The sequence below is a fragment of the Pecten maximus genome, chromosome 4 (genome assembly GCF_902652985.1).
Source record: "Pecten maximus chromosome 4, xPecMax1.1, whole genome shotgun sequence".
Lineage (NCBI taxonomy): Eukaryota > Metazoa > Mollusca > Bivalvia > Pectinida > Pectinidae > Pecten > Pecten maximus.
Window position 1 is genome coordinate 30,277,960 of NC_047018.1, and position 27,032 is coordinate 30,304,991.

A 27,032-nucleotide genomic window follows, 5' to 3' on the forward strand; every position below is an offset into this window, starting at 1 on the left:
GCTGTAGCCCTCCACCATTCTTCGATCTCATATACCATAAAAACATTAAAGGACATGCCTTATATAGTGTTGGGATGATATCTATCATCTGTGACAATGATTGAAAAGTTCAATAACAACAAAAACACTTCATTTTGACAAAAATATTAATTCTCCTTTATTTATTCAACTTATCGATATAAATCTATCTAAACCAGACCGTAGTTAATTACAATAGACAATATGTACATTACGGTATTAAATTACTTAAATTCAAATTATTAGTTCAGAAGTTCTGTAACCCGCACATGCAAAACTTCTTCGGAACGACATTGTTGGTATATGTCACTTCCGGACCTGCCCGGTTGACGTCGAGAGGTGTACGTCATTTCCGGAATTGATCGGCTAACGATCTGAGGATCTAATATTCTCGGGTAGGTATATTTGTGTCACCAGAGACAATGTTTCTAGTGTATTGAAGAAAAATGGACGATGGTAGATATTTGAATTTTCATAATGAGACATGTACTTGAAAGAGTTATGCAAATATTGAAACAGAACATAAAAAATGTTTCTGAAAATGGATTTCAATTCAAAAATGAAAACAAATATATATTAAGATTTCATATAACCATACGGGAAGCAGAAAATCAGATCATTTAGATTAAACATTGTATTGAAGGAAATCATTTAATAATGAAGAATTTATTATTACATTTTAACAAACTTTCGGTTCCATATGAAATTCAATGAGTAGCTCACACATGATCAACAAGAAACATTCATTCAAAATAAATACAACTGGTGTAAAGTAAAGTAATCCCCTGTGGGATTCTGTTTGTTCTCAGTTATGGTATTGCAGTTTAATCAACTACCCAAACATTTTACTCTCACAATCATACTGTCTCACAATCTACAAGTTTATATTCCAGACATTGTACATTGTAGTTATGTTAATATACAAACTCGCTATTGTCTTTATATCCATTCATTCATTCATGTTGTATCAAATCAATTAGCTCACCGACAAAACAGACCTTTTTCATTAATCAATTTCTTACCTAATCTTTCACATAAAACAACACATTATTGTCTTCCAGAGTGTTCAAAGTGTCGCTAATGTGTTTTTATTGCATTTGTTTTTAAATGTGAATTATAACCCGAAGGTAAGAAAATAGACAGTTCGATTTCTGCTGATAAATAGTAACTTTATCCTGTATATAACGTCGGGAAATGAGGTTTGCTATTTTCGGAATGGATACAATACACTGTATATTAATCGAGACTGTCCTAGAAAGCGACATTCGGAACATCTCTGATGACTAAGGAGATATTTTAGATGTATACTTTCCCATTCCAGTAACATACTACAGACGCAGCCGACACAAAATTATCACAACAGAATGAGAGACGAATTTAACATTCTTCCAAACAGAAATGAAATAGCTACGGGATATCATCAAAATAAACGAGTATTTGAATGTTCTATTTGTGTTACAACGACTAGGCTATGTCATGGAAATTCTCGAGGATTTCTGAATGGATTCATATCAACAGGATGTGTCCATTCGGAATGATATGTATACAGAATGTGCATGGTTACAATACGATAATAAAGTCCGAGAAAATGTCAAGCTACAATATCAAATTACTGTGTAGGTAAATAGTCCAATGTTATACCATGAATTACTTATATATATAACAATCTCTTTGTACATAAACTTTGATTTGTTTTGTTACTACATCTACTAAATAACAATTAAACGATAAACAGTGTTTATATATAATAATTTTGTAACACCAATTACAGCCGCCCCGTTGGGCATTAGAGTAGTTTAAGCGTTTGAACTATTCGGAACACCTCGGCGGTGACTAATATAAGGTATTCTGAGCAATCTCTAGGCTTTTCACGTCGATGTACCCGATTTTCACAGTAAGGCAAAGTAAATGATCCATCTTCATTACAATAACCAGTCATCAAAAGTATTCGCTTCTAAAAGAAATAAATCTATTTGGAAAAATTTCGATAAACTACCGAATTTACCCGAACTATTAAAGATCCATGCATTAATCATGGCGCGAGAAATAGCGAAAACTAACCTCAAAAGCTAAGATGGTCGCCTGTCAACCAGTCTCAAAATTAAACAGGCACAACAAAAATTTTAAGAAATAGCAATAACAAGGACGGCATACGTCCGTAAGACGGACATACGACGGACATATGACGGACACGGACGAATGGCGATTTGAACAGCCAAACTTATAATGGTGGTGGACTAATAATCTCAGCTCAAAACACAGCGGAAATATTCCAGAATATTGGGTGTGTAGATGTAAGTTTGAGTGGAAACATTTCTGAGGGAGGATATGTATAAAGCGAATAAGTGAAATATTGGCAAAGGAATGGTTTGTGTAGCCCACGTGTCTATCACAATACACACATCTAGATAATGATCAGACAGAATAGATAGGAAATTAACATATAATGGATATATCAATTACAAGGGTAGCTTAATATAATTTGTCTGACACAATATCAGCTGTTGGTAAATTAAAATTCTAAATATTCGATTAAAAATTCATTTAAAAATCTCATTAAAATTCAGACAGTGTATAACATTATTGATTTATATTTTATAACAACACATCTTAGTAATGAAATATTGACTGGAATTAGAACCTCGGGATATTTACCTGAATATACGGTATAGATGACAATATGCTTTTATAACAATGCTTAATAAAAGATTTAGTGTCGTACATTTTAACATTCAAATGAATATGCAGAATTTGTATCATCTTATATTGATATATTGAGTTTACATAACGGGTTTATAACTTTTCTATGAATGAGCCTTTTGGCGATTAAGAAATGAGTTAAATTTAACAATAAAATATTGATACGAATATTAGATTCTATTTATCATATAGTTTAGAGGTTCTTATCATCTACATCCATAAATTTAATACTAATACAGCCATACGAGTATTAGATTCAATTATCATATAACTAAGTGATAATTATTTTCTGTATAAATAAATTTGATAATAATTAATTTTTATATAACTAAGTGGTGCTTATTCTCTATATAAATAACTTAGTGGTGCTTATTCTCTATAAAAATAACTTAGAAGTGCTTATTCTCTATATAAATAACTTGGTGGTGCTTATTCTCTATATAAATAACTTAGAAGTGCTTATTCTCTATATAAATAACTTAGTGGTGCTTATTCTCTATATAAATAACTTAGAAGTACTTATTTTCTATATAAATAACTTAGAAGTACTTATTCTCTATATAAATAACTTAGTAGTACTTATTCTCTATATAAATAACTTAGTAGTACTTATTCTCTATATAAATAACTTAGTGTTACTTATTCTCTATATAAATAACTTAGAAGTACTTATTCTCTTTCTCTTTATAACGTCACCATAGTTTTATTGTAGGAGTGCTACATGCATACATATCGTTTTTATATATTGCCAATATACCTCTGCAGCATTAGAATAACTTTTATTATAATTGATATACAGACATATATATATATATATAATCTCCCTTATTTTCACACCAACAATAAATTGATAAGCATCTTCTATTATCAGAATGACGACATTTGCTGTTTCAGTCATCCGGAACTTATTCAAACCGGAAGTTTTCATTAAGCAGACAAATGAGGTTCCGCTGTAATATCGGGATGTCTTCGCGTTTAATATCTCTTAAACCAAATCACATCCGGGAGTTGTACAACAGATTTGTAGATTTTCTATTGTTTAACATTGTAATAAACAATGAGTAATTAAAACCTCCTGAGTAACTGAGAAACGTCGTCTAAAATGACGGGAATATGTTTTAAGTAGTATATTTTTTTTTATAATTATACTATATTTTAACAGAAGAACTTATATAACAACATTACACAAATTAAATACAAAAAATAAAAAAACAAATGTAAATAAAATCTCTTGGTCATCAAATACATCGCCATCTAGATTTAAGTACAGGTTGTCTCCCTTCCCACGTAAAAACAACATAGATCCCGTTACTTTGGCTTTGCTGACTATACAATAACCTCTGTTTTCTTTCATAAAAGACACATTTTACTACCCTCGAAGTAAAACTGGTATGTATATCGGGGAGAAGAATTGTCCTTCTTGTGTAGGAAATGTGTTAATTGCTTGATTCCAACAAGGAAAATATTTACGGCATTGTTTACCTACAGGACAGACCGATTATATCTTTGGTGGGGGTTTAATTTCCCGACTTCCTGGTTGCTTACGTTCATACTATTGCCGAAGTTAAACTTTTCTTAGTATGTAAAAGTAACTGTTCAATGTTTCTATGGTAAAATAAGTGAAGATCTCTACCAGTAACACTCTCTATATTACCCTGATAGGACAGGAGTCATTAATGAGCGGTTACACTATAAATCACAGAGAGATACATCATAAAACATACACAGCCAATAACACTTATCATTAACATACTAAGTAATTAAAAAGAGTGTGCAAATTAATTGCATGGCAAATCTTTTTTTTTTCAATAATACACGGCTTTGATCTTAAAGTCTTATTCTCTTAGCAATTTAATAGCTCACTATAATTACTTGAACTGATGAATAAAAGTAACGAAACTAAAAAAAAAAAAAAAAAAAAAAATCCACAGTTAAAATCATTTTTGAAAAAGCCACTAATATATTTGAAACTATAATGAAACTATATAAGATTAGCGTACAAAATTAACGTATAAAAAAAATAACCGCATAATTGTATTAAGGCAGTATGTAATAAGACTTTGAAGAACTTAGCCCAGATTTGCATTGGTCATATATTTGATTGAGGACGGAAAAGCCACGCCAACATTTCCCGCCAAAAACAAGAGTGGGAATAGACAACAGGCTATATATAGCAACACAAATCTATAGACAAATAGTATGTATATAAATAGGATGAAATCGATTTTCGAAGCAGACACAACCTTGTTCTTAGTGTTCGTTAGAGATATATCACACACTCTAGACAGTGTTACTAACAAAGATTTATAAAAACAACTGATAGATACTGAAAATCAATGAATTCTCTCGAAATCTTATTTTCGTGGTACTAGTCAGTAAATATTACCGAGGAGGGTAAAAATTTGGAATGCTCACCAAACCTCTTATCAATCACTCCTCAATCAACAGCCACACGAATATAAATAATGTCGATTGGAATTCGTGAAAATGATATCTTCCAAATCCCACAAATATACATGTAATTAGTTAGTAAGTCCCTAGACGGCAGTATCTAAACATAACAAGGTTTACTTTGTATATAATAGGGAATCTATGATATACTGTTTACGGGATCTCTTTGGTAAAAATATTGCTAATTTATATACAAGTGACTTTTTAAAAAGACGTAAAACTGATTTTATAATTATGTTTACACAAACAACTAAACAACACCCATTCAACTCTCCCTTCAAGAAACTCTTACTCGTAACCATCAAACTTTTCAAGTGAACGCATGGCAAGATGATCAGTATACGCTGAGGTCTCGCTAAACGCGAGATTTTGGAAACCGGATTTGACGAGTTGGTGTGCATGCACTCTTTAAAGACGAGTTCGTATCTGAAGACACAGGAAAACGTCCAAATTAATGGCATACAATATCGTGTTTTTGATGACATCTCTTCACCAGTTAGGTGTACAGAGCTGATTAAATCGACCTTTGGACAGGGACTGGGAATATACTGGTCATTCGAATATACATCCGTGTGTCTGGACACTGATTGGAAATCTCTGGACACAGATAGTTCGCCTGGCCCTGAGAGATACGTTAGAGACAGTCGTCCCTATCAACTTTAGGAGGGCGAAGTCTGGTAATTCAAATTTTGACTTGTAAATGTCGGATTGCTTATAAAGCTGGACTGTTAGAATGTAATTTGTAATAAATAAATAAAAACGATTAATTTAGATCTCAAGACAGATGAAATTAAATGTGACCATTTTGTCTTTTTGGGGTACTTTGATATTATTGCTTCCAATAAATAAAAAAAAATATTGATTGATCCAGAGAGGCGTGTCTCCTAACGCACTGATATAGATCAGGTCTAATTTAGCGGAGGGGGGGGGGGCAGGGGCAGCATATTTGACCTTCCCTTCATTGTTAAAAGTAATAGTTCTTTGTTAAAAGTAATAGTTTAGACAGGTCTGTTGGTTGATGATATATGTCTGCTAGGTAAGGTCGGATTGCTGTGCTGATGTTGAAAACCTTTGACCTTTAACCTCGACCTGTTGGTGATTACTTGACAGTTGACCTAGGCTGGTCCGGATTGGTCAGTCGTGGGTTTTGATTCTGCTCTTGGTTCCTCCGGTGTGGGTGTTTGGGTATCAGCACCGTTTTCAAGCTTGACCATCTCTGTCGAAAAATTAAAGAATGGTAAATGACTGAAGATTCCCTGTGGTTGTGACGTTCATACAATTCTGAGGTGAAACTGGTATTGTGGGTCACCAACACATTTTCTTTCAATCTAGAAAAAATATTTTAAAATGATAACACGGAGTTTTAATTCTGACTTTTACGCTAGCTTACGTATCATATGGGCTTTATAAAACTCGTTGAAGAGTACTTCATTTTAACTTGCCTGACAAAAACGAAACAAACTTATCCCGTGTGAGTTAAACCTCGTTTATGATCATCTATTTATACATTAATACCTGTCAATAAAGCGCGCTGCAAAGTACATCCATCGTTAGACGTAACCGGCAATATGTTACATAATCGTTCATTCTGGACGTAGTTGACACCTTCCAATGGATGCTCTGGTGTGACATTTTGGTGTTGTGGGGTTTTCAAACTGGTATTAATCAATAATTCTATCTTCGTTACCATATAGTGTATTTACGACCACTTAGAGCATGCTATAGAGTTAATTTATGACTTACCGTAATTTTCGGGCCAGATGTCGAGAAGGTACTTTAGAACCTCAATGTGTTTTTTGAAGTCCAGAGTTTCTGAAGAGGACGCTGGGGATGGACAGAGTAGGACGGGACCGAAACAGCCCGCGAGACTCTCCACCGTCATCTTGTTCTTGTCAGCCTTGGATGCAATCTTCTTGAGATGATTTAGCACCGCAGCCATGGTTTCCTGTTGTAACAAGAACAGATTCTTGATGGCGAATTTCTTCGTGTAAATACTCGATAGAAAGATCAAACATTTCTCTTAACGTTGATATATTACAATGTGGGATCGTAAAATATAAAAATATCTTCTAGTGAGTTACACAGGGCCATCATAGCGAAGTCAGCAGTGGTATGTAAGTGAATTGTCGACCTGTAGTTCTGGATATCATGCGATTCGTTTCCCACTGTTGTTAAGTGAAGTAGCCAACAGCTACAACAATGGAACTCCGCCTCAAACATGGTACTGGTTGTTCACGAAAGACAGGCAGACATACACTAACTTCAATTTAACGTTTACAACCTCTACTGGCCTAGAGCCTGTTTAAAGTAGTCAATACTTAGAGAGACTTAGGGTATCAAATGACTTCACGTCTAAGAGAGATACATGCCGTCAATACCACGTGACAACATGAAATGAGATCTGTCGTCATGACATCTACTTTCACAGCGCGAGATCTTAATTGTCACTATATATGATCAAATGTACATATACGACTGCATGTATGTACATGGTTCGAATAAATGCCTACATACATTGATAATTGAGATATATGAGATCCCTTGGCATTGTTAAACACTTTGTAATTGAGATATTATATGAGATTTGTGTGAGAATATATTAGATCAAAATATAGCATAGCCTATCCTCGTATCGTACGACGGTGGTTTGGAGAATTACAGAACGTATGAAATACCTGATTGGCTTTTGGAAGGCACTCCAGTATACTAAGCATGAGTTTGGCGCTTCCATCCGGGTCGCTTGGCAACCGTACACTGAGGGCGTCCAGCAACATTTGGTACAGCGCGTTAGTGAAGAGAGGTTCCGGAAGCTCTCGTAGGTAATCCTTCATCACACCTGTAAATAAAGTAGTCCATTTTAAAACCTTCGACAAAGTGGTCAGTCAACCATAACAACTAAACCATGCAAGAAGTGTTGCTTGAGAGGCCACTTTGGAATTTAGACTGACCGAAATTAGGGTCATTTCAGGATTATTCCAATTTTTTCGTTCCTCAATGTCCAGCGGTTGACACAATAATTTAGTCAAATCACATAACTGAAGGTTATATGACCATATATAGACAACCACAAGCTTGACGACAGTACTAATTGATAACAAGGTCACCACAACGGTTAGAGGGAAGTATCTCGGAAAATATCTCGATCATAAGACGAGGGAAGTGACCGCACTAAAATTATACAAAATTGGAGTTAGTGAGAATGTTGTTCGAGGAAAGTTACAACACTAAAATTATACAAAAAAAGCAGTTAGCGAGAATGTTGTTCGAGGAAAGTTACAACACTAAAATTATACAAAAATACAGTTAGCGAGAACGCTACAGAAGATAAATACATGTACCACATCAAACTAAGAGGAACAGCTACAGTTAGCGAGATCGCTGTACAAGGAAAGTTACCACGTCAAAATAAGAGAAACGTGAATGACGAGGAAAACTAAAATCCCGGGAGTAAATCTAGAAAACTAGTGTACGGTTAGCGAGACCGTGGTAGCAGGTTTACCACGTAACGGTGAGGCGAGAGACCACAGTACGAAAAACGTTACAGCCATAGCAGTAAGACTACCTCTATAACAGCAAGCCTCGCGTGACTTGTGGAAATATACCAGGAAACGCCTGTTCGCTTTGGACTACGGAAGAAAAACGTCTCAAAAGTCTAGTCAAATGTACATTACATCCAAGTCATTTAACGATATCACGATTTAATGATCATCAAAAATATCGGCAAAGTTTCCAGTTATATCCCTTCCCGACAAAATACCGAGCACCGACATATGTATTCATGTAATACTGGAAACATATCAAGCTTGGTCATATCAAACATTTCTGTAAAGTATGGAAAGCATTTTAAGATAAATCAAAAGCGTTATGCTTATAACCACAAAAAACACAATGGCTAATGGCGGAATGTCCATCATCGCAAAAGCCAATCCTAACAACTTCAAACCGAGTGTTCATTTTTAAACTCTGCAGAATCAGCAGTTTTATTGAATCAGGGCTAGTGCCAGTACAAACGTTCCCCCGGGGACCAAGTTTTAAAACATTGTCGATAACATTCCGTGTGTAATATCAATTTATTACAGATTAAAGCACAGTTTCCCGTATGAATATTTTTACTTTTTTTTTTCAATAATTGAAATCAGGACTGCTTTTGAAATGGGGTTATAACTAGCTATTTTGCAAACGTTTGCATTAATAAAAACGCATGCGTGATGAGCCATTTCCGTCCTGACCGCGGAAGTGGTTATAAAGACCTAATTCATAACGTGAATATAATCAAATACACAACATCCTTTTATGTATGTACCATCTTACACTATAATATGTACAGCCTAATTTTCACCTACATGTAAGAAGATCAATCTAAGATCAATTTACACGTGTACGTACTTGTGTACATTTGTATGTGACATGTAAAGTACATAAATGTGTGCAAGTGTTTTGATGTGTTTGGAAAGGGATATATGTGTGATATTTGGGTGTGTACATGTGCACACACAATCAAATATAAGAATAAATGTTTGTTGGCACCTCCGACAACTTTACACGAAGCCCGTGTCCTGTATTGATTGTGTGAACCCCATTCTTTGTGTCTGGCGGTAAAGATTGGCTAAGGTAAGTGTCTGGGTACTGCCTCTACAACCTACACAAATAAATATCCCTGTATCAGATTATCAATTCTACTACAAAAAGACATTAGCATCATCATTAAATATATTTATTTCTATACAAAAGTGATTGATTCAAAGTCGCGTATGCAGGTTGATATTTCAAATAAATTTTGGATTGAAAAGAAAGCACTGCAGGTAATAAATTTTAGTTAACACTGTATTAAGCTCGCAAGCACTAACCAGACCAGCTCTGCCAGCGTCAGGGCCCAGGCGCGTGCTTGTGCATCTCCTATCGCTCTGGAGCCGTGTTATGCAACAACTAGAGCTGGCAATGACTCATTGTCGTCGATGTCTGGAGCCCGGCCGACAGTCACATGTCCCGGTTATTGTCTGTCACCAGTATTCACTATTGTCCGTAATCAGATTTATATAATACATATCATCACTCAATCATTGCCAAGCCAGACCATGCACAGTTGTGCAAGGTAACTTTTGTCACTAATCATAAGTATCGTGTCGTCCAGTTTCCGGCAATATCCGTCGTAAGTCTCTGTTAATGTCCGTCATCAGTCTCTGTCAATGTCCGTCATCAGTCTCTGTCAATGTCCGTCATTAGTCTCTGTCAATGTCCGTCATCAGTCTCTGTCAATGTCCGTCATCAGTCTCAGTCAATGTCCGTCATTAGTCTCTGTCAATGTCCGTCATCAGTCTCGGTTAATGTCCGTCATCAGTCTCTGTCAATGTCCGTCATCAGTCTCTGTCAATGTCCGTCATCAGTCTCTGTTAATGTCCGTCATCAGTCTCAGTCAATGTCCGTCATCAGTCTCAGTCAATGTCCGTCATCAGTCTCTGTCAATGTCCGTCATCAGTCTCTGTCAATGTCCGTCAACAGTCTCAGTCAATGTCCGTCATCAGTCTCTGTCAATGTCCGTCATCAGTCTCCGGTAATGTCTATCATCAGTCTCTGTCAATGTCCGTCATCAGTCTCTGTCAATGTCCATCATCAGTCTCTGTCAATGTCCGTCATCAGTCTCTGTCAATGTCCATCATCAGTTTCGGTCAATGTCCGTCACCAGTCTCTGTCAATGTCCGTCATCAGTCTCTGTCAATGTCCGTCATCAGTCTCCGGTAATGTCCGTTATTAGTCTCTGTCAATGTCCATCATCAGTCTCTGTCAATGTCCGTCATCAGTCTCTGTCAATGTCCATCATCAGTTTCGGTCAATGTCCGTCACCAGTCTCTGTCAATGTCCGTCATCAGTCTCTGTCAATGTCCGTCATCAGTCTCCGGTAATGCCCGTCATTAGTCTCTGTCAATGTCCGTCATCAGTCTCTGTCAATATCCGTCGTAAGTCTTTGGTAATGTCCGTCATCAGTCTCGGTAATGTCCGTCATCAGTTTCCGGTAATATCCGTCATCAGTGTTTGGTAATGTCCTTCATCAGTCTCGGTAATGTACGTCATCAGTCTCCGGTAATGTCTGTTATCTGTCCCCGATAATGTCCGTTATCAGTCTCGGTAATGTCCGTCATCAGTTTCCGGTAATATCCGTCATCGGTGTTTGGTAATGTCCTTCATCAGTCTCGGTAATGTACGTCATTGATCTCCGGTAATGTCTGTTATCAGTCCCCGATAATGTCCGTTATCAGTCTCCGGTAATGTCCGTCAACAGTCTTCGGTATTGTCCGTTATAAGTCTCCGTGTAATGTTCGTCAACAGTCTCCGATATTGTCCGTTATAAGTCTCCGGTTATGTCCGTCAACAGTCTTCGGTATCGTCGTTATCTGTCCCCGATAATGTCCGTCAACACTCTCCGGTATCGTCCGTTATCAGTCTCAGGTAATGTTCGTCATCAGTCTCCTTTATCGTCCGTCAACAGTGTCCGGTATCGTCCGTTATCAGTCTCCGTGTAATGTCCGTTATCAGTCTCCGTGTAATGTCCGATATCAGTCTCCGTGTAATGTCCGATATCAGTCTCCGTGTAATGTCCAATATCAGTCTCCGGATAAGAACACGGTAATGTCCGCCATCAACCCTCGGTTATGTCCGTCATCAGTTTCCGGTTTTGTTGGAATATGGAATGTCGGTGCTAAAGCATAATACCTAAGAAGTATATACTAAAGTATAAAATGGAACGTGGAATACGGATGGTGTATTAAGCATTATTTTGTTATTATATTTCAAGATTGATATTATACGAGAATATGTTTTCATTCTAATTTCATGTCTATATGATTTTTTCGTTGTATTAAATATCACTCCACGATTTTTTGCCTTGGACAGTCAGCGAGGGTCGGCTCTCTTACATGTATGTCATAATTGAAAATTGCGTCAGAAACCCCGAAAGAAGTTATGTTACTTGTTAAGCTTGGATAAACACAGGATGTGATGATTTCCACTTTAGCCTGAAAATCTTGTTTTTCAATTTAATAAGAAGCTAACTTTCTGAAGGGTTACCACCGAAAATAGAGAGAAGAAATCCTGAAATCCGTACATACATTTGATGCTAAAACGTGGCTTGATATTTCAGAATTGGTCACGTTCGATAATAATCTTTACTTACGAATGCCCGCACATATCGGAAAAAACAGTATATCTTCATGTGTAACAGAATATTGACAAAAAGTCATAAGCGTTTTCGGAACCCGGATTTTGTTAAAATCGCTTGCAGAACAATCAAAATTACTTGAACCTTTTTTAATCTGGAAATGTAACAGTAAACCGAAGGAAAAATCACCTGCAGTTATATATGCCAGACACAATTACTCATATACCAAATAATACCATTTTACAGTGCAAGTAAGAAATTCTGATTCAATTAGACTCCATCGTAATTTAAAATTTCGGTAATAACCCAGAAATTTCGAAAGCGTAGACCGAACATTTAACCGAGTAGATTTATTTTATTGTGGCCTGTACATGTATACCACGTCACTGTTCCCGGTCCCGGCGTTTTTTCCCTGTGTTGTTCCCGTTCCCGGCGTTCTTTCCCTGTGTTGTTCCCGTTTCCGGCGTTCTTTCCCTGTGCTGGTACGGGTAGTGTAGGCTCTGTTTTATTTAATGTTTATAACTAGTTAGAAATCAAAATGTCGCCCACTTCTGTTGAGTGAGATGCCGTATCCAAACACATGTTGACGAAATACAGAGAATTTATACGTAATCGTTATCAGACTAAACGTTTATGGTATCAAGGAGACATTAGACCGCCATCCTTACACGTGGGAACGATTCAGCTTCAATTACACGCTTTTATTCTCCTCTGGATATTCAGAGTCAATCGAACACTTGGGTATCATTAAATCAATTTCCATCAAGCGCTCTAAAGCTTTCAATGTAAATTGACTGGTCAGCAAAAATTTAAGAGATGCAAATTTTACACGTAAAAGAGTGAAAATACAATTGATGTCTAAACAAAACAAATCACACACAAATGTCTGTCTAAGCTCGAAGTAGAATCAACCGCACTCTACGATCAGCACGCCTAATCCGTATTTTACGGCTATTGATGGTGTGGTGTGCAGTGCCACTGCGCTAAGGTAAGGAGCTAATCAGGTTACGGGGTCAATGAAAGTGTGCCGCTCCAGGTAATCAATCAGATTAAACCGGCCAATCTAAAGTGATCTTATCTGTGCATGTTTTCTTTGAAAAGTAGGATGACGTCATACGCGTGTGTTTGGCTGCTTTTGAAATTCCAAGAGAAACGCTTTTAACAGATAACGTTTAGTCGGTCTTTACCAGTTATGATAGTATACCGTACATACGGGGAAAACCTCTCAACCATGGAAAAATGGTAATATTTTACAAAAAGTGTCAAGATAGGGTTAAACAGATGTAGGAGGTATGTGCTTAACATCTTCAAGAGACCAACCAACCAATTGTTTTTCTATAGACTTTAGTGTTAACGTTTTGGAGTATATCATAAAAATTCTTGAATTCAATATGGCAATTATGGTTTATAACAAAAGGTTATGGTCTCATATAACACTTAATAAAAAAAAAGTTGGGTCCTTCAACTTTCTATACACAGGGGATGTTTCAAAAGTCTATTTTTTTCAATTGGTTGGTTGTTCCCTAAACTGATGTAGGAGTTGTGTGCTTAACACCTTAAACTGATGTAGGAGTTGTGTGATTAACACCTTAAACAGATGTAGGAGTTGTGTGTTTAACACCTTAAACAGATGTAGGAGTTGTGTGTTTAACACCTTAAACAGATGTAGGAGTTGTGTGTTTAACACCTTAAACAGATGTAGGAGTTGTGTGTTTAACACCTTAAACATATGTAGGAGTTGCGTGATTAACACCTTAAACAGATGTAGGAGTTGCGTGTTTAACACCTTAAACAGATGTAGGAGTTGCGTGTTTAACACCTTAAACAGATGTAGGAGTTGTGTGTTTAACATCTTAAACAGATGTAGGAGTTGTGTGTTTAACACCTTAAACAGATGTAGGAGTTGTGTGTTTAACACCTTAAACAGATGTAGGAGTTGTGTGTTTAACACCTTAAACAGATGTAGGAGTTGTGTGCCTAACACCTTAAACTGGTGTAGGGGTGGAGGTGTGATTTACACCTAAATCAATCAATTTGGTAAATTTTAGATACTGGATAATTTTAAAAGAAGTCATTTCTATTTTAAGAGTTAACCTACGATTTCTGTTCTTTTTATTCTATCTTCAGCGAATCTGTACTGATGTTTCAAATCATCAGATTTCAATTTAGTGATCTATCAGAGTTACTTCCCTTTCTTTCACTCAGTCGTTTATGGTATAGTGATCGGCTTGACAGCTGATAGGGCTGAGAATCATGATGAGTCAAACTTTGCTTAAGCACTTTGTTTCTTGTGAATTATATCAAAACCTAACTGATTATATTTGAAATGTTGTGGTCTATATACAAAATATTGGAAACGCAAATTCATTATTGCGTTGGAATGTAATAATGGATTAAAACCAGATCGCAAAACAGGCATAGAAATTACATAAAAGAATGTCTGAGAAAGTCGAGAATAATCTTGTATGTAGAATAAACGACACATTCGCTGTGTGTTAAAATACATCTCCACATATGCTTGTATACATGTATAACCATATCTTAACAATAGAGCTAAATGATATTATAAATAAGTAAACACGCCTTTAGTGTAATTAACTAGTAATTAATTTCTGTCTTTCTGGTTGGCAGACTAATTGGAGTATACCTACTGTCGTATTCTTACGACGGCCACAGTAATGGGTTCACATGTAATAGTCCCAACGCAAGTTTTCATGTCCTTTCCCAGACACTGTACATACTACATATTCCAGGAGATTAAGGGGACATTGTCTCGACATTTGTATGCGTTAAACATTTCACAGTGCTCCTTAAGTAAGCATGCAAAATGGCCGATCGCTGTTTTAAAAATAGATCACTCTTGATATTGGTATAAGGATAAGTACTGTACAAAATCAGAGAAGTTTTAGGTAGAGTCTTGGTCACACACGCAAACAGATCCGTACTTTTTGGGTACAGTTTGCCATTGACTCAAGGTTAAAAATGAATTCAATATATGTTTGGAGAAAAACAATTAATACAAGAATAGTATGCCGTTTTTGATAAAAAAAAGAAATGTAACTTAGAACAAACAGAACTGACCTGTAATGACATGGACGTCAGATACGTTTTCAGGAGAGAGACTGACCGCCATTACATTCATTTCGAAGGCTTCCCTCAGCTGAGCCTTACGTCGAGCCGACCCACAGAGTCGATGTATGCCCACCACCTCTAAGCCGCGCCGTTCTATCTCGTCCACACACTTCTGTATCAGAATTGGAACATTCCGTGATTCCGTCTCACGTTTTATAACTGTCTCCAAGTCAATACCGAACACACCATTTTTCCGAGGAGAAGAAATTCTTTGAAAGCACACAGCTGGATCACGGTATAGAAAAGTAACATATAAAAGACCTTTGGGCTCCATTTTCAACGCTACGCTTTTTTTACCACTTCCGGTGATATAACTAGGAAGCATCACGGTGCCATGGAAACAGAGACGATGTTTGAAATTTGGATCCCAATTGTATATAAGAAAGGACACATCTTTAGCGTCCTCGAGTTCAACATCGAATGCTTCATCCCAATCAAAATTAACAGCACCTGTCCGTATCATGGTCCTGGCCTTGTTCATGGAGTCTACAGAGACAACACAATACAAATCTCTAAGGGACATCTTAGAAGATTTTAGACCTTGTCCTGATAAAACGTGAATTCCCAGAATCCCATTTAGACCGGAAGTTCTAGATAACTCTATCCGTCTTCGCATATCTGCCCTATAAAATTCGAATTCACTATATGCTATTTGAAGAGGTTTCTTAACCAATTGTAAATCTTTAAACCTAGAAGATGGCCGAGATATAGTTTTCCCGTCCCTGTCTATTGTCTTTGCCCTACTTTCAGCCGCACTTGAGGTAGATAATGAAGCAGGTATTCCACCACGAGAAACTGGATGGTAACCGGGCATTAGTCTTTGGTCATGCGTATGGGAGGTCTCTGCTGTCTCAGCCTCGCTTTGATATGTCCTATACTGATGTAGTGCGTCTGCGCTATGTTTGCGCACGAGCTTTGTATGAGCGGGTGTCTGAGTAGATGCTGCCTTACGAGCGAGAGTGGGAGATGTAGTTTTGGGCCCTGGGGGTACTGGCGGTGGTGGTTGACGAGGACTACATATATAACTATAGTCATCAGAATCACTCGTTGGTACTTTGGGGACTGGCATCTTGGGCGTCTGTACACCTGAAATGTAATAAAAGGTATTAGTAAAACTCATCTAGAGCTCGTAATGTAATGTAGACACTTTCCAGGACATTCAGAACAAGGCCCCGTACGTCACACTGAGACATACAAATCCATCTGTTTTTGTGTAAAGGTCTGAACGTAAAATCGAAACAAGAATACGTAGCGTGTACATATTTTGTACGTTATTATTTTATATTAATACCACATTAAATATCTATCTACAACCAGATGGAAACAGCAAATCTCACTTTCACGTTTTTCTCCCTCTTTATTAACTACAATGTATTTAATTAATTGATGATCAAATTCCAACTAATGTTGTAACCATTAATATTATGGACAACATATCAAATTATTAGTATCGCCAACATGTGTCATGTTTGTTTGCTAATGAGTATTGACTATGCGATATACTTTTATTATTTTCTATAAACTCCACATCACGAAAAAAGAGACATTTACAGGTTTAGAGCTTTGTGAACACAGACTAGGGGAACGAAACAAGGTTTGACATATTCGTTATATCAACCCATGTGTAGATGTTCGCCATCACAGAGTTGATATTGCATTTTGGCAAACTTAAGGGTACTTCTCGCCCAAACAAATAAAAAGCATTATTGCGATACACGACCACATCGCCCAATGACGTAGGAGCAATCAATTGACGTCATAAGACAACGCAATGCTGGTGATCATACTCTGATTCAGTTTAATTCATTTTATTGATCTTTTTTTCAATTCATAAAAGATACCAGGATAACATTGTTACACAAAATGGTAAGAAAACTCCACATAAACGGTCCACACACATACACACATACACGACCCCCACATATACACGACCCCCACACATACACGGCCCCCACATATACACGACCCCCACACATACACGACCCCCATACATACACGACCCCCACACATACACGACCCCCATATATACACGACCACATCGCCCAATGACGTAGGAGCAATCAATTGACGTCATAAGACAACGCAATGCTGGTGATCATACTCTGATTCAGTTTAATTCATTTTATTGATCTTTTTTTCAATTCATAAAAGATACCAGGATAACATTGTTACACAAAATGGTAAGAAAACTCCACATAAACGGTCCACACACATACACACATACACGACCCCCACATATACACGGCCCCACACATACACGACCCCCACACATACACGACCCCCATATATACACGACCCCCACACATACACGACCCCCACACATACACGGCCCCACACATACACGGCCCCCACACATACACGACCCCCACACATACATGACCCCCACAAATACACGACCCCCACACATACACGACCCCCACAAATACACGGTCTCCACAAATACACGACCCCCACACATACACGGCCCCCACATATACACGACCCCCACACATACACGACCCCCATACATACACGACCCCCACACATACACGACCCCCATATATACACGACCACCACATATACACGGCCCCACACATACACGACCCCCACACATACACGGCCCCCACACATACACGACCCCCATTTATACACGACCCCCCACACATACACGACCCCCACACATACACGGCCCCACACATACACGGCCCCCACACATACACGACCCCTACACATACACGACCCTCACAAATACACGGCCCCCACACATACACGACTCCCACACATACACGGTCCCACACATACACGGCCCCCACACATACACAGCCCCACACATACACGACCCCCACACATACACGACCCCCACACATACACGACCCCCACACATACACGACCCCCACACATACACGGCCCCACATATACACGGCCCCCACACATACACGACCCCCACAAATACACGGCCCCCATATATACACGACCCCACACATACACGACCCCCACACATACACGACCCCCATACATACACTACCCCCACATATACACGACCCCCACATATACACGACCCCCACACATACACGACCCTCACAAATACACGGCCCCCACATATACACAGCCCCACACATACACGACCCCCACACATACACGACCCCCACACATACACGGTCCCACACATACACGGCCCCCACACATACACAGCCCCACACATACACGACCCCCACACATACACGACCCCCACACATACACGACCCCCACACATACACGACCCCCACACATACACGACCCCCACACATACACGACCCCCACACATACACGACCCCCACACATACACGACCCCCACATATACACGACCCTCCACATACACGGCCCCACATATACACGACCCCACACATACACGACCCCCACACATACACGACCCCCACACATACACGACCCTCCACATACACGACCCCCACATATACACGACCCTCCACATACACGACCCTCCACATACACGGCCCCACATATACACGACCCCACACATACACGACCCCCACACATACACGACCCCCACACATACACGACCCTCCACATACACGACCCCCACACATACACGACCCCCTCACATACACGACCCCCACACATACACGACCCTCCACATACACGACCCCCACACATACACGACCCCCACACATACACGACCCTCCACATACACGACCCCCACATATACACGACCCTCCACATACACGACCCTCCACATACACGGCCCCACATATACACGACCCCACACATACACGACCCCCACACATACACGACCCCCACATATACACGACCCTCCACAAACACGACCCCCTCACACACCTTCTTTCGACTTTAATTCAAGGCTGATGTATGTTGCCTGATAATACCATTACAGACTAATGTTAGTCTCTGAACCTCAAAATAAGTGTGATATTGATAAAATGATAATCGATAGATTTTAATCATTGTAGATATCAATGATAATGGATAGCATTTCTGATAGCTTATATTAGCAGCTACCATTTTTAATACGTACAAATGCAGGAAATATATACCCACAGCATTGTTATAGTATGTTTAATTCTCCTGAAAGTAATATCTTGTATTTTGTATATATGAGGGTTGGCGACTAACCATGTTCTACACTATAGGATGGTACAGTTGTAACTTTCATATATCCAGTGTGAAATTTAATTAATTATTAAGATGAGCAATTTGCTCATTAATATGCAGTACAATTATTTACTAATTAATTCAAGGCTCATGTGTAGCCTGATAATACCATAACTATTACAGACTAGTGTTAGTCTCTGAACTCCAAAAAATAAGTATGTGACATTGATAATCTATATATTTTAATCATTGTATAATTTAACAATAACGGATAGCATAATTGATAGCTTTTAATAGATTTTATTCGTAATTAGTGTCTCATAAGCCAATAATGGCTGGATGTCAATATGTATTTTATTGTTCTTATGTACATTTTTTAATCAAGTATTGTATTGACATGTGACACTCAAATAAAATAAAACTTGAACTTGAACTTGAACTTTACATTGAGTATTAAATGCTTTCATGTGTTGTGTAAACATCAGAGTATAGCAGTATCTATATGGAGAATGTGTTGTGTAAACATCAGAGTATAGCAGTATCTATATGGAGACGGAATGATCGAAATCATAGTAAATCTACCACCATTATACAATTGTATAACCGTGAGGCATACCAGGATCGAGACTTATCAACTTTCCCCGTAAAAAAACTCTCTGTATTTGTCTTTTTTCTTATTCCATTGTTTCCTAATATAACAACCATGTATAGGCGATGGAAACAATATTCATGGAAATAAAAATGGATTTATAAGAATAATACTTTTGTAGTTTTACAAAAATCTTCTAAAAATGCTACATTAAGCTAGCCATACGTTGAAGAGACCTGTACAATACGTTGTAGTAATTCATGGGAGCACGATGAAGGTTTATGATACAGGGAACTTCGGGATGACACCGTTGAGGCTATACACACTGTCCTCGTTGTCAATTAAGTGTCATTTAAATACATCGAAGGAGAACCCTCGGCAGACTGTGACAGACCTGTAAAACAACAATGTAAAACCCATGACGGCTCTTAAAAGATAAGCAATGGAATTCTTAACGTAAGTTGTTGTTATATTATCAAACAAAGCCGATAAACGAATGTGTGGTCGCTTGTGTTCGGACAGAACTGTCATTGAACGATCTTACAATGGTGTGGTTAGGACAAGATGTACATTGTATGGGAGGGAGCTGATACATATCATAGTTAGTCTCCCCTTGTGAGCTCTTCAAAAATGGAGATAAAATATACTTCCGATTCGCCTGGTAGGGCCGAAACAATATGATTATTGCGAAAATGTCCCTATGTGATGCAGGGACCAAGTAGAAGTAAAACAAATAAAACATTAGCTTGATGCGTTTCAGAATTGAAGGTAGTTACAGACATCTCACAAACAGAGAACTAAAGAATACCAATAACTGTTAAACTTGAAAACAAACACAAGCTTTCTAATTAAGGCGTACGTGTCGGTAAACTATGGTTTATGTAAGGGAACAATGTCGGGTCGGTACTCGGTGGGTTTCCCGTCCACAAAATGACGACAGCAACTTGTCAAGTTTTTTTTCGGGGGCGAGTCACGATTAGCGATGTCCACTTTCTCCGAGTATTGATATTTTCCTGTTTTTGGACCAAGTGAAGTAGATGCAAAGTTGGTAACACAGTTGATTACTACTACGGTTGGATTGATTGCTACCAGGTTCTATCTTCAAAACTCCTATTTCTCAAACTCGTATCCTCCAAACCACCAGGCTACCACGTGCACGCTCTATCTCTCTCTCCCAGTCTCCCAAATCCCGACCAACATCGTTGCATCTTCCAAACGTTTAGAAATGTCGCTTTGGCGTGTTGGCGCGGAGAAATGTCGCTTTGGCGTGTTGGCGCGGAGAAATGACGCTTCGGCGTGTTGGCGCGGTGAAATGTCGCTTTGGCGTGTTGGCATGTTGGCGCGGTGAAATGTCGCTTTGGCGTGCTGGCGCGGAGAAATGTCGATTCGGCGTGTTAGCGCGGTGAAATGTCGCTTTGGCGTGTTGGCGCGGAGAAATGTCGCTTTGGCGTGTTGGCGCGGAAAATGTCGCTTTGGCGTGTTGGCGCGGTGAAATGTCGCTTTGGAGTGTTGGCGCGTAGAAATGTCGCTTTGGCGTGTTGGCGCGGAGAAATGTCGCTTCGGCGTGTTGGCTCGGTGAAATGTCGCTTCGGCGTGTTGGCGCGGTGAAATGTCGCTTTGGCGTGTTGGCGCGGAGAAATGTCGCTTCGGCGTGTTGGCGCGGTGAAATGTCGCTTTGGCGTGTTGGCGCGGTGAAATATCGCTTTGGCGTGTTGGCGCGGAGAAATGTCGCTTCGGCGTGTTGGCGCGGAGAAATGTCGTTTTGGTGTGTTGGCGCGGAGAAATGTCGCTTTGGCGTGTTGGCGCGGTGAAATGTCGCTTTGGCGTGTTGGTGTGTTGGCGTGTTGGCGCGGAGAAATGTCACTTTGGCGTGTTGGCGCGGTGAAATGTCGCTTTGGCGTGTTGGCGAGGAGAAATGTCACTTTGGCGTGTTGGCGCGGAGAAATGACACTTTGGCGTGTTGGCGCCTTGTCGCCGTTTTAAAACGCGACAAGACGACACTATATCTTTGAAATCTCGCTTTGGCGTGGTTCTATTTGAGAAGTAATCGGGGCTGTAAATGCGAATTCAAGATTAATCAAACAAACAGATTTCTTTTAAATTAGATTTTGTAACCAATGTGACCGAGGAACGAGTTCGAACTCACGCGGTGTTGATCTACATATGTACCTCAATATTCACCCTTTAACAACCCACCTAAACAATACAAAAATCAAACAATTCTGAATCGGCGACAGAGACCTTGACTATAACTATTTATAGTTTTGTTAATTCGTATTAAGTAAGACATATATACTAGTATCTCGATAATGTGAACGGAGATATCAAAATTGATTCACATTTCTTTCAAATCTTGTTCGTCAACCCAACCCGATACCTTGATGAATGGTAATGAATACTACCGTCAGTGATGACTGATGTATATATATACCCCTTATGGAGCCCCATGTTGTTCAGTTGGTTGGTTAATCAAATTATTGAGCCCCCGAGACCACATTGACGTAAGTGCCCTTTTGGGACCTCAGTGCTCGTTAAATCTACGCAGTGAGCTTTCTCGATCGACATGACTAGTAAATCTCCCCATAGCGCCCCTGTATCTTCTGTAAGTAATAAATTCCCCAAATGGAGCCCCGGTACATGCGATTATTGAGAAGTCCTGTTTTGGAGACCATGTACCCTTAATGACTGGTACACTTGTACGTTTCTCGAACTCTCTATCGGGAACTCTGTTGATGCACTAATGCATATATATACTTCTGGCTACACATTATGGTGGTGACCAATTAATACCCCCATGGAGCCCCAGAATTTGGGATTATAGCGCACGTCGTCTCATTATCGTGTCTTAATAACCCCATTGCGCCCCTGTACGTATGGAGCCCCAATGCTCGTGATGACGGGTGAATCACCCGTAATCCATTACATGACATGATGAAGTTGCACGTCCTGAGGTGAGAGTTATCCGAGTCGTATGGATTCAGCATCTGACACACGGGCTGTCAGCAGCTGCATCTGCGTGCTGGAATTTCAACCTCTGGCCTCCAAATCTCAAATCCCTTACCCGCGGGAGAAGTTAAAATCAAGTAATTTTAATTATAATTCTATAACACATTTTCTCGTGTCAAACGATAGCATCTGTGCTAAAATGTAAATCAGGGGAATGCGAACTTTGATGTAAAAAAAAAAAAATGGCATCACATTTAAAACGATTCATTAATGAAAATGAGTGAATTCCTACAAATCAAAATTAATCTCAATCATTTGGCTCTGATTTACAATCCCATATCGTCTGTATTGTCCGTCGGTGCTACCAGAATAGACATTTAATACTTCGCATTGTGTTTCCTTAAGGGTGATGAGTTATAGGTATCCGACTATATGTCTTCGTACGAAAACCTGAAGTATATATATAGCATAAACTACATTTGTATATGTAGATAGATCCGTTTACACGTAAATAAGTTTTTATTCCAAAATATCGCTGTTTAGTGCTATATTTATGAAGCCGTGATTCTATACAGATTTATTAGCCTCGCTCCCAAGGCTATACAATGTATTGAGCTTTAGTGTGCTATGGATATTTTGTAGTGGTGTCATGACTTCAATGCGCTGTACGGAAAGATCCGCAAGGAAAGTCATGGATAATTCAAAAAGGTTTCCGAAATCACGAACTCATTTGCTTGAATTTCGACTTTTTGACATATTTGTAGCACATCGTAGAATAGATAAGACGATGGACGAATAAAACGGACACTATCAACATGTCACACACACGGTAACGAATGGAAGACTGATAACACGCCATCTCGGGTGTTTAAGACCTGTTATCATCTCGGATGTTTGTGATCTGTTATCATCTCGGATGTTTGTGACCTGTTATCATCTCGGATGTTTGTGACCTGTAATTATCTCGGATGTTTGCGACCTATTATCATCTCGGATGTTTGTGACCTGTTATCATCTCGGATGTTTGTGATCTGTTATCATCTCGGATGTTTGTGACCTGTAACTATCACGGATGTTTGTGACATGTGATTATCACGGATGTTTGTGACCTGTTATCATCTCGGATGTTTGTGACCTGTTATCATCTCTGATGTTTGTGACCTATTATCATCTCGGATGTTTGTGACCTATTATCATCTCGGATGTTTGTGACCTGTAATTATCTCGGATGTTTGTGATCTGTAATTATCACGGATGTTTGTGACTTGTTATCATCTCGGATGTTTGTGACCTGTTTTCATATCGGTTGTTTGTGACCTGTAACTATCACGGATGTTTGTGACATGTGATTATCACGGATTTTTGTGACCTGTTATCATCTCGGATGTTTGTGACCTGTAATCATCACGGATGTTTGTGACCTGTTATTATCACGGAGGTTTGTGACCTATTATCATCTCGGATGTTTGTGACCTATTATCATCTCGGATGTTTGTGATCTGTTATCATCTCGGATGTTTGTGACCTGTTATCATCTCGGATGTTTGTGACCTGTTATCATCTCGGATGTTTGTGATCTGTTATCATCTCGGGTGTTTGTGACCTGTTATCATCTCGGATGATTGTGATCTGTAACTATCACGGATGTTTGTGACCTGTTATCATCTCGGATGTTTGTGACCTGTTATTATCTCGGATGTTTGTGACCTGTTATTATCTCGGATGTTTGTGATCTGTTATAATCTCGGATGTTTGTGACCTGTTATTATCTTGGATGTTTGTGACCTGTTATAATCTCGGATATTTGTGATCTGTTATTATCTCGGATGTTTGTGATCTGTTATAATCTCGGATGTTTGTGATCTGTTATAATCTCGGATGTTTGTGATATGTTATCATCTCGGATGTTTGTGATCTGTTATCATCTCGGATGTTTGTGATCTGTTATCATCTCGGATGTTTGTGATCTGTAACTATCACGGATGCTTGTGACATGTAATTATCTCGGATGTTTGCAGGTTTCAATTTTCTATGCCAATGGTTATAGCTGACATGTTTAGTTAAATACGATTTTTTTTTAAAAGGAAGAGCTAATTAAACTATTTGACATGAAGTAACACTGATTTAAACGTATCGAATGATGTTGCTGTTTAACTTTCCATTTTTTATCTGTTATTCCACCAAGATCCATCAATCTGTCCATAGCACACGACTCTCAGAAACACGAACCATTCTTTTCCTATCAATAACAAGAGGTCTATGAGTTTTAACGGTAACCTGAGCCATGATATATCTCAGTCAACGTGACCCTTTAAGGTCCCATCAAAATGTGATTTCCATATATAAACTATAGTAAAGTTTACCCCTTCCCTAGGTGGATACGTGTGTCCCCGGGGTAATGAAATTCACAATTTTAGCAAAGCACCTTAAAACCCTTCTATAATTATGAAGTGTATTTGATTCTATCTTATTTGGGTCTAAAGATGAAACTTTTTGAAACTTCAGTCAGTTTGACCCTTTTTGGCCTGCCCGTAGTCCACGGGGGTGGCGACCATATAATTCATAGTAGAGCTTTGTATCGCACGGTGGGTGGCGATACGATTCGTATCACGATGTATGAGAAGCTGATGACCTACAGATATCTAGTATTCCATCGTACAGTAGTCATGTTTTGTTTGTGGTATTTCTGGAATATTTAAGTCTTTGTCTACATTTGTTACAAAAAAAACATACGTTTTGTCCGTTTCCCACAAAGCGTTCTCGACTTTAGATAATTTGGATTTGAAAGAACTCTAACGGGCAGCTTTATTGGCCGCTGGGACGGCCCTGTCAGCCATGTTGTTTACTACTAAACCTAAGCTGACGTTGGTCAAGGGAGGTTACTACAAATTTTCAAGCATCGCGATACAAATCAAGAATAGACGATGTAACGATGCTACCCAATACATCGATGTATCGGTGAATCGTTACACTACTGATTTACAGTTCTGGTTGATTGACCTTTGGTCATGGGATGTTTCTGCACAATTTCATTGAAATCAGTTCAGGGGTTTCTACGGAGTCAAAATGAAAATTGTTTACGGACGGACGACGGATTACTAAGTCCCAGGTGACCTAAAAACAACTATTTACATAACCTTCCTACTCACATTATTTTGGTTGCTATTTTAGATTAAAGATTAATACAAGATTTATGATTTTTAAACTTTTTTCGAACTACTTCTAATTCTCTATTCGATATGTAAATCATATTTTCAATCTTTACTAATTCCACATACGAGATATTCAATACCCTCAATCCATGTACGATATATAAACAAAAAATGCAATCATTTCTTATTCCCTGTGTGCTATCAAACTTAAGTAATTTCCGGTACAATATATAAATCAAAGATGCTTGAGCTTTCAATCTTTTCTTAATCTTGTATGAAAGATAAAACAAACACTCGTTTATTCGTTTGTAATACCTTGTATTGTATTATTTTCACGCGTACAAATTACACAACGACATCAATCAACAGTAACAGTTCCCAGATGTAACATTAATGTTAACATGTTGATGAGATCACTAACAATATCATAGTGGTAGTTCAGCAACCTTTAATCGGTGACGTCATATTTCCCATTACGTGGCTATAAAACTCGATCGAATGATGTGCCGTGTGCAAACGGAAGAAACACAAACAAAAAACCACCGGAAGTGATTTAATTGCGTTGAAAGATTTGAAGCTCTAGATGAAAACCCCAAAGGCTTAGTTTTATGCTTCTATAGTAAATGTCTGTGGGCAACAGCTATTTCGAGATTTTTTTTATTACAGAGTGCTTCATCTTGCAGTTAAATTTGAAAGTTTCTTTCTCAGTTAATGCAAGGCTTTGGGTGTTGGACCACGGCGCCGTCTTCTACACGACAATGCCGAAAATAAAAACGGCGCAGATATTGTGGTATCGTGTTCGGCA

The 27,032-nt window shown here is 38.7% G+C and overlaps 1 protein-coding gene across 1 annotated transcript in view; it reads right to left on the reverse strand.

The window, feature by feature from the left end:
• Nucleotides 1-3,281: 3,281 nt before the first annotated feature.
• The window catches only part of LOC117325794 (rho GTPase-activating protein syd-1-like), a 99,651-nt gene continuing 75,900 nt past the window's right edge, over nucleotides 3,282-27,032 (reverse strand). Inside the window, exons 3-6 of the mRNA XM_033882253.1 lie at nucleotides 15,404-16,540; nucleotides 7,845-8,005; nucleotides 6,913-7,114; nucleotides 3,282-6,385 (exon numbers count right to left, since the gene is read on the reverse strand). Of these exons, the coding sequence (XP_033738144.1) occupies nucleotides 6,285-6,385; nucleotides 6,913-7,114; nucleotides 7,845-8,005; nucleotides 15,404-16,540 (1,601 nt within the window). The 3' untranslated portion in view covers nucleotides 3,282-6,284. The remainder of the gene's footprint in view (nucleotides 6,386-6,912; nucleotides 7,115-7,844; nucleotides 8,006-15,403; nucleotides 16,541-27,032) is intronic.